The sequence below is a fragment of the Ips typographus genome, linkage group LG9, assembly GCF_016097725.1.
Source record: "Ips typographus isolate SLU linkage group LG9, UJ_Ityp_2.0, whole genome shotgun sequence".
In the NCBI taxonomy this organism is placed as follows: Eukaryota; Metazoa; Arthropoda; class Insecta; order Coleoptera; family Curculionidae; genus Ips; species Ips typographus.
This window is the reverse complement of record NC_138430.1, coordinates 8,109,542-8,117,199: the sequence shown is the minus strand read 5'-3', so window position 1 is coordinate 8,117,199 and position 7,658 is coordinate 8,109,542. Positions and strand designations below refer to the sequence as shown.

The window sequence follows — 7,658 nt, the reverse complement described above, 5'->3', positions numbered from 1 at the left end:
TTTAGAAGAAAATAGAGACAAAAATTAAATTAATTTACAAATTCAAAAACTCTGACCGTTGATTATTGTAATTTGACACACATAACTGACAAATGACAGTGCTCGGACTCGATTTTGACAGTAAAACCTGTCATAGCTTAGGCAAAACACCTAACCCAATTTTTTATTTCATTATTTTAAAAATAAAAGAATTTTTAATGAAGCTTGAAATGTTTAATATCTATTTAACAGTTAGTCAAGTGTAGTGCTCAGCAGCTAAACGATTCAAAAACATTTCTGCCATATTATCATGTGTGTAACCGCTAAAAAGGCAACAATTTAAAATAACTGATCAATTTCTTTTCCAGTGGTCATGCTATTAAGAAGAGTAGCCCTACCAACTAAGCTTGTCAGAGTTCTATCACTTAGAGAAGGGCAGTCATTAACACAACCCACAAACCGTCAAATGGTAGTACAAGTTTGTGACCTGTTTAATACAGTCACTTGCAACAAACTAACAACATGGCACTACCAGCAGCATAAGTGGTACTCCACAGTTGTAGAAAGTGAATTGGTAGATTCAAATACTTTTGAAAAGGTGTGTGAAGAAACCCTTAATCAGTTAGCTGAATATTTTGAGGAGTTAGTGGGATCAGATCCCAAGTTGGAGAAAGGTGATGTTGTTTATGGGGTAAGTCTGATGAGGTTTATGCCAAATTGCAAGAAACTCAATGTTGTGTTTTAGGGTGGGGTTTTAACTATTGACTTGGGACAATATGGAACTTATGTGATAAATAGGCAATCTCCAAATAGACAGATTTGGTTAAGCTCTCCAAGCTCAGGCCCTAAAAGATTTGATTATATAGTAAAGGAAGGGGTATGGATGTACAGGCATACTGGTCAAACATTGCATGAGCTTTTAAAGGAAGAATTTGAACACATATTGGGGAGACAGCTAAAAGCTCCAGTTTATAGGTGAAGTGCAACAGTCTGGTTCCTATTATTTATTTTAATTTAGAACACTTAAGACAAATGTAAATAAAGCTTTAACAAAACCATATAATAGCTCTATTGGTATCTAGTGTATTTAATCACAAGGTTCAAATGTGTAATAAACTTTACCATCTTTTGGTAACTGTGGTGGAGTGACTGGTAAAAACATTTTACACTTCAAAGAAAACAGAAAAATTGCATAAAATCCTCCCACCACACCAATAAACTGAGCCCACAGTACCCACATAGGAGCATGAAGTTTCCTGTTTGGATCAGCTCTATCTTCAGTAATCATATCAAAATCAACATGCACCTAAAAATTCAACATTTGGTAATTCATGTTGGTAATGTGTTGTATGAGCCTACAGTTTCCTTAAAGTTTCTTTTTAACTCTGGGAAATCCCAGGGGTAATATGGGTCTCTGTCATCTCCAGACTCCAAGGGTAACTTTGGATAGTCACCATAACTCAGACCATCCTCTGGATAAGGTTCATATTCTTCAATTGGAATACCATACTTTTTAGCTGCAGCAATTCTTTCAGCTTCAGTTTTGGGATAGGGACCAGGCGCAAAATCTTTATTCCAGTCTAAAATGCACTTGTTTATTAGTTGGATGTGTGTTTTCAATAGTTCAGGAATGAAATTACATAATATGTAATGCTACTAGGGTACTTACGGTTTCGAACAGCTGTCATCATTGGTAGGGCGTTGTTCCTCCACAACACCCCCAGTTTAGCAGTCTTTACCAACGAATTCATTGCCTTAGTCCACCCTTTTTGGGAAAACTAGAGGAAAATTAAAGAAATTTCCCTTTTTTTTCGGTCCCCACAAAATGCCAATCTTCGATCTGTCATCAAATGTCGGCAGACAGAGTCAGTGACGTAATTTAACAGTGGGTCACAAGGTTTCATTCAGCTTTTCTAATAAGCCGGCCATGTGACCAAAACACAACGTTTTGTTCGAGCTGTGCTGTAACTGTCAACTTCAAAATAGACTGACAAAACTGCCATAATATAAATAATAATAAAAGGTAAAGGTAAACCAACATAGGAAATAGTCACAATGTCTGATTATGAAAAATACAAACCTGGGAAACTAAAATTAAAAGGTGAAAAAAACAAGTAAGAAGTGTTAAAATGCCTGAAAAATTACAAACTAAAAGTTACCTTCTTCCAGGGCTAAAAAACGCAAACACAAGTCCCCCAAGGATGCACAGAGTACATCTCAAATAGACCATGATTCAATTAAGCACGGTAATTGGTGGAAAGTATCAAAAACTGAAGACATTGTAGGGCCCGTTGCTATTGAGTATGGTTCTCGTGTTTATGTCAAAGCTCTTGACAATGGTCTATTCACCTTAGGAGCTCCACATAATGAGGGTGAAGGTCCTTCCCCAGAAGAAATTCTTACTGGGGTGTTTATTAGTGAAAGGAAAGTTGCTTTTAAATCAGGTTATGATAAATATTTGAGTGTTAACAAGAATGGTGTGGTGGTTGGGAGGTCTGATGCTATAGGGGCTATGGAGCAGTGGGAACCTGTTTTTGAGGTAGGAACTAAACAGTTTATTTCAGTAAATTTCTTAAAGAGTGAATTTCAGGATGGTAAAATGGCTTTACTGGGTTGTAATGAATGTTTCATGTCTGCTGATGATGAAGATTCTATAGTGGCTAAAGTGAAAAAGGCTAACTCTGATAGTTTTGTAACTATCAGGTCACACACATTTAAAGAAGTTAGCAAGTATAAAGATGTGCCAGAGGAGGAGCAGGGAAACCTAAAACAAGTGGAAATCAACTATGTGTTAGTAACTTAAATGTGATAATTAAAATTGTTCTAAAAGGACTGAATTTTTAGGAAGAAATTCCAGAAGTTCCAAGACAAACGTTTGAGGTTATGCACTGAAGATAGGAATGATCTGAAAAAGGCCAAAGATCAAGGAACTTTTCATGAAACTCTATTGGACCGTAGGAGTAAAATGAAGGCTGACAGATATTGTAAATAAAACTAAAACAAAAAAAACTTACAATTTTAATTATATTACTGATAAAATAAAGTTCAAATTTACATGTTTGAAACAAGTTTTATTTGTAGTGATTTACATTTATTTATGGAATTTTTACCTAAAGAACTCAAAATAAATTATTTACTAAAAATGGAGAAGTGATTGAACCATAATATTTTAGGAAACTTTATTGACAAAACCAAATACACTCTCATTGTAAATTAATGAATAACCCTTAGTCAGGAGATGCCTATTATCTTTTAAACTGCCCTTAGAATTTTATAAACCCCTTTGGTAATAATTTGTAACTTTCAACAACAAACACAATCAAATTTCACATAAACATGACAAAGAAAATTAATTATATTATGGTTCAATGTCCACAGTAAAACTAACTTTCAGTCTCTCGCAAGAGAAACACCTGGTTTTTTTTTATCCTACTATAGTTTTAGATAAGCTTAAAATAAAAACGGTATAAGGTAGTCACAGCAAATCAATGATGTATTAAGTGCTTCGCTAAAATTATAGTAAGATCATTAAGGTCTGTTAACACAGCTGATCGACAAAATTAATTTTTAGATGAGGCTTGGGAGACGCGTTAACCGGTCCTCAACTGACGTCACTTTTAGACCTCGTTACTTTCAGCCATTCCACAAATTCATCAAGCATTACTGGCCCTGGAAGAATGTACGTCAAAGACGTGTATTATGTGTGTCCCGTGATTCTGTGTTTAATGTGTAATTTTACTATATGAAACGTCAGTCAACTGTATAAAATATGATTTTTTTCCCAATCAGAACTTGAACTAGTCTATAATATTTATTATGTGTATATAAAAATATACCCCAAACATATCTGTAAGGTCCATTAAAAGAATAAGAACTTAAATCAAATCATTATCCTTTTTTAGGGCACACTGTAAAGGATACAACTAATTTCCAAGAAGTAATATCTAGGGCATCTTAATGAGATTTGTGGAAGTTTCAAAAATGGAAAAACTAGCACCAAATAAAATTTACAAGGGTATGTTAAATGTAATTTTCTAAAATAACTTTAAAAACCTTAGAAACTGTACCACACTGAAATTAGATAAATGTAAAAATGACTTACATGCCCCGTCGACGTCGTAATTCGATAGGTCATTGTAAATGGTCCTCGAAAATTCTAAAATATTACACCACTGATCCTTATTGATTACTTTGTACTTCGACTGCTCCAGGAACTGACTGAACTGCGTATACAAGGGCCAATGCTTGCCCAATAATAATTGCAGCATCGCTTTAGCCGTATCTATATCCATGCTACGTTGATCTTTATCCTGTTTGATAATTAATGCTTTTTTTCGTTGGAAGTTGTTAAGAATTGTTGCTCACCCGTGCAAAATCGTAAGCGTATCGATAAATGGCTTTAAAAGTATTTTGATCGTTCAAAAGGCAACGCAGATACTCTAGGCGGTATTGTAACTTCTGTATTGAATCACACTGTAGCTCACTCAATCCTTTCAACCATTCTTCTTTTGTGAAGAAGCCCATTTGGCGGGCTTGCATTTTGAAAGCTAAAACTAACATCACTACGTTCTCGGGTTCCACTCCGATATCTTCGCAGAATTTTTCCATCCCGTCCGGTCCCAAAGTGTCGGGATCGTCGGGACTGGTATATTCCCTAAACCATGCCAGACATCTTTTCTGGCTGAAGGAGGTATCCTCGACGCGCGTACTTCTTCGCCCGCTAAAAATGGCACGAAAAACTTTATTATTGCCTTCAGTAGTGAGATTTGTAACTGTTCAATTCTCTAAACTAAACTAATAACTAGTTAAATTACGTACTCCTCTTCATCCATAAAATGTTAATTTATTTTTTCAACTGAATAGACCAATCGCTAATAACCTATTTGAATAACCTACTGGCAAACAGTTCATGTTCTATTTTTAAATAAACAGGCGTAATGCGAGGATTATCAAAGTGAATCCACTGAGATGATAAAAATATAACTTTTGGGATAATACAGTCCCAGTTTCTGTAATTATTACACCTCTACACTGATAAATTTTTTATGTCCCAGCTACTTTGCTACTTACCCTTTTGGTGATGATTGTTTCTTAAAAATGCACCTTGCTACATAATAACCATTACAGTTCAACAATAAGGAACTTGATACATTAATGCACCCCTTAATCAATCAAAAATTACTTTACTAACATGTAAAATAAAGGTAAATCAAACACTCCATAACCCCTTTATCAATAATTATTTTTATGTAATTTTAAAAGTGATAATGGTGAAAAATAAATACACAGTGAATATGCTAGTATAATTCAGGCAGGTTTGGAAGTATTTTTTTTTTATATACATTATTGATGTCCTACTGTCTGGGTATGTCTATAATTTTGTATTAATATCCTTAAGACATATAACAGTAACTGCATATTGCACAGTTTAACACAAATATTTACCACAATAACCAAAGATAAAACTTAAAAAAGTCTTTATTCACTAAGGCAATATTTAAAATTGTCTCACTTTCTTTTGATTAATTTTTGCTACAGTAAAGTAATTGTAATCAGCTGTTACTAGCATAAAATGGGCTTATGGTATTCTAGCAGGTCAAAACTGCCATTTAAAGAAAAATGCCCTCCTAATATTGCTCTTAGTTACTAATTTGTCTGATGACTAACAAATTTGCAACCAAAACTTACCTTGAGTTACGCAAACGCTTAGAAGAATATCTATCATCGTCAGTTGAACTCATTTCTGTAGCCCTGCGTTTGCTGCGAGGCATCTCAAATTTGCTTTATGCTGTTCAGTAGTCACTTCTTCCTGTAAAAAAAAATAAACTAGTTTAACTCTACCTTATCCAGTAAAAGCACAATTTAGCTAAACAAACAATTAACTCCAGTGAAGCTACTTAATAGTTTCTTTATAAAGCTGAAGGGCGGTCACCAAAAATGACCTACATGTGTCTCATATGGGTTCAAAGGTGCTCAAGTCTCATTCACAATTAAAAAATTTAAATAATACACAACTGGACAGAGTGAATTTTCTCATCCACTTTCCTAACTCTTTATCTTTCAAATTCAATTTTAATACTTCAAAGGATGTTGAGCAAGAACTGGGGTAAAAAAAATGTAAGACAGTCCTAAGAAAACTCCCTAAAATTTTTTTTCTTTTAATTTGCACAAGGCAATTTGCATCCCACTTTATTGATTTGGCCTTACCTAATTTCATTTAAATCAATTAATGTTTCTAACTAGTGGGGTGTATCACTGTCTGGTCTAATAATTTTGATATAATAATTTAACACTAATCCGATATTAATCGTAAAACAGTCAAAACATTGAGGGGGCTCTACTGAGATTTTCAATTTTGCATCTCTAACCTAACCTATCTAGGGCTCTGTGCGAATTTTGACAGTTTGACAGCCTAAATTTGACAACGAGTGACGGACCAGGACCAGAAAAGGTTGCTCCTCATTGGTCTAAAACTAACTTGAATGTATGAGGACATAAATTACATACAACTTATTTTCTCTTTTAACTTAATAAAAACCAGTGGAAAATTACTTTCTGTAACAGTTTCTATTTACATCTTTAACAATTACATAAATTAATTTTGTGCTAAAGAAATGTTGTTGATTTCCTTCACTAAATCCATATAATCAAATCCATCTGGGTTAGATACAAACTCCTCCAAAAGCCTTAACTTTTGTTCATCGTTCTGCACATAATACAATTGCAGTTGATTAGCCAAACATTGAGCCTCTTTTGGATTCAAGACATTCTTATCATATTCCCCCCTCATTAAAACTATACCCTTGTCATCTTTAAACTCTTTGTAGTGAGTTATTGTTAAGCATTCAGGAGCATTTTCCTTATGTACTTGGAAATACAATAAAGGAGTAAAATGCACTGAGTTCAGCTCAAACTGGCACATTATAAACTCATAACCTTGACTTCTGGGCAGTGGAAACAAAAAGGTTTTATATTTTGAAGACCTTTGCTCTAAGATTTCATAGTCTTTAGCAGGAATTACCGCTGCCACGCAATCTTCTTTTTCCAAATGGTACTTTGCCCAAATAGCTTCTATTTCTTCTGCAGATTTGTCTTGGATCAAATCAATTTTTAAAATATCATTCAATTTAGCCTCATTGGTTTGAACTGGTCCTTCAATTTTTTCCTTGGGCTGAAGCAACTGAGAATATTGACGTTCCTTGGAAGGTTCAATCTTTTTTGAGGTTTTGCTGGCCAGAGTTACAACGCGAGTTTTAAATTCCTCGGGTGCCGTTTTCTGAATTTGCGCAATTTTTTCGGCATACTTATCATAGTAAGGATTACCTTTTAAGTCTTCTAGTACTTCTTGCATTTTTCTGGGGGTGGTCATTATGTTTTTTTGGGTTAAACTCTTAGGTAATTTGTAGGATCCTCTGTAAAGCAGCACTTTTCGCATCAATGAAGTTAGGTGCATTTTCAGATTACTTCCACAATTTTACCATAACTGATTAAACGGTTGATTTACTACGGTAAGAACACCGATAAAGTGTAGAGTGTAGAAAATACTGCAATAAACACTTTTTTAATATTTTTGGGCAAGAAAATTGGGAGAGACTAAACACTAGAACCTAAAACACGCGTAATGATCTAAAAATCACATGACACCATAATTATAAAAATTATACAAGGTCACGTGATCC

General features: G+C 34.3%; 5 protein-coding genes across 7 annotated transcripts; 2 read left to right on the top strand and 3 right to left on the bottom strand.

The window, feature by feature from the left end:
* Positions 1-132: 132 nt before the first annotated feature.
* Positions 133-1,042, top strand: fh (frataxin). The gene is made up of 3 exons (XM_081987626.1): positions 133-291; positions 348-670; positions 725-1,042. Exons 2-3 carry the CDS (start codon positions 353-355, stop codon positions 956-958), a joined length of 552 nt encoding a protein of 183 aa, XP_081843752.1. The 5' UTR covers positions 133-291; positions 348-352; the 3' UTR covers positions 959-1,042.
* Positions 969-1,831, bottom strand: ND-ASHI (NADH:ubiquinone oxidoreductase subunit ASHI). Its single transcript, XM_081987627.1, has 3 exons — positions 1,649-1,831; positions 1,339-1,559; positions 969-1,285 (listed from the first exon to the last, which is right to left on the bottom strand). Exons 1-3 carry the CDS (start codon positions 1,728-1,730, stop codon positions 1,067-1,069), a joined length of 522 nt encoding a protein of 173 aa, XP_081843753.1. The 5' UTR covers positions 1,731-1,831; the 3' UTR covers positions 969-1,066.
* Positions 1,832-1,937: 106 nt separating this feature from the next.
* FRG1 (FSHD region gene 1) lies at positions 1,938-3,047 on the top strand. Its single transcript, XM_081987618.1, has 4 exons — positions 1,938-2,093; positions 2,149-2,518; positions 2,570-2,769; positions 2,824-3,047. Exons 1-4 carry the CDS (start codon positions 2,035-2,037, stop codon positions 2,969-2,971), a joined length of 777 nt encoding a protein of 258 aa, XP_081843744.1. The 5' UTR covers positions 1,938-2,034; the 3' UTR covers positions 2,972-3,047.
* SCCRO4 (DCN1-like protein SCCRO4) lies at positions 2,984-6,373 on the bottom strand. 3 transcript variants are annotated; one of them, XM_081987621.1, is made up of 5 exons: positions 6,187-6,373; positions 5,668-5,788; positions 4,345-4,699; positions 4,082-4,289; positions 2,984-3,648 (listed from the first exon to the last, which is right to left on the bottom strand). In XM_081987621.1, exons 2-5 carry the CDS (start codon positions 5,748-5,750, stop codon positions 3,581-3,583), a joined length of 714 nt encoding a protein of 237 aa, XP_081843747.1. In that variant the 5' UTR covers positions 5,751-5,788; positions 6,187-6,373; the 3' UTR covers positions 2,984-3,580. The 3 variants fall into 3 exon arrangements, with proteins under 3 accessions (XP_081843747.1, XP_081843749.1, XP_081843748.1); XM_081987623.1 differs by lacking the exons at positions 5,668-5,788; positions 6,187-6,373 and adding an exon at positions 4,798-4,932; XM_081987622.1 differs by lacking the exons at positions 5,668-5,788; positions 6,187-6,373 and adding an exon at positions 4,798-4,822 and having other exon boundaries at positions 4,345-4,718.
* A 154-nt stretch (positions 6,374-6,527) lies between these two features.
* Positions 6,528-7,597, bottom strand: LOC145734317 (ATP synthase mitochondrial F1 complex assembly factor 1). Its single transcript, XM_081987616.1, has one exon. It carries the CDS (start codon positions 7,430-7,432, stop codon positions 6,575-6,577), a length of 858 nt encoding a protein of 285 aa, XP_081843742.1. The 5' UTR covers positions 7,433-7,597; the 3' UTR covers positions 6,528-6,574.
* Between the last annotated feature and the right edge of the window lie 61 nt (positions 7,598-7,658).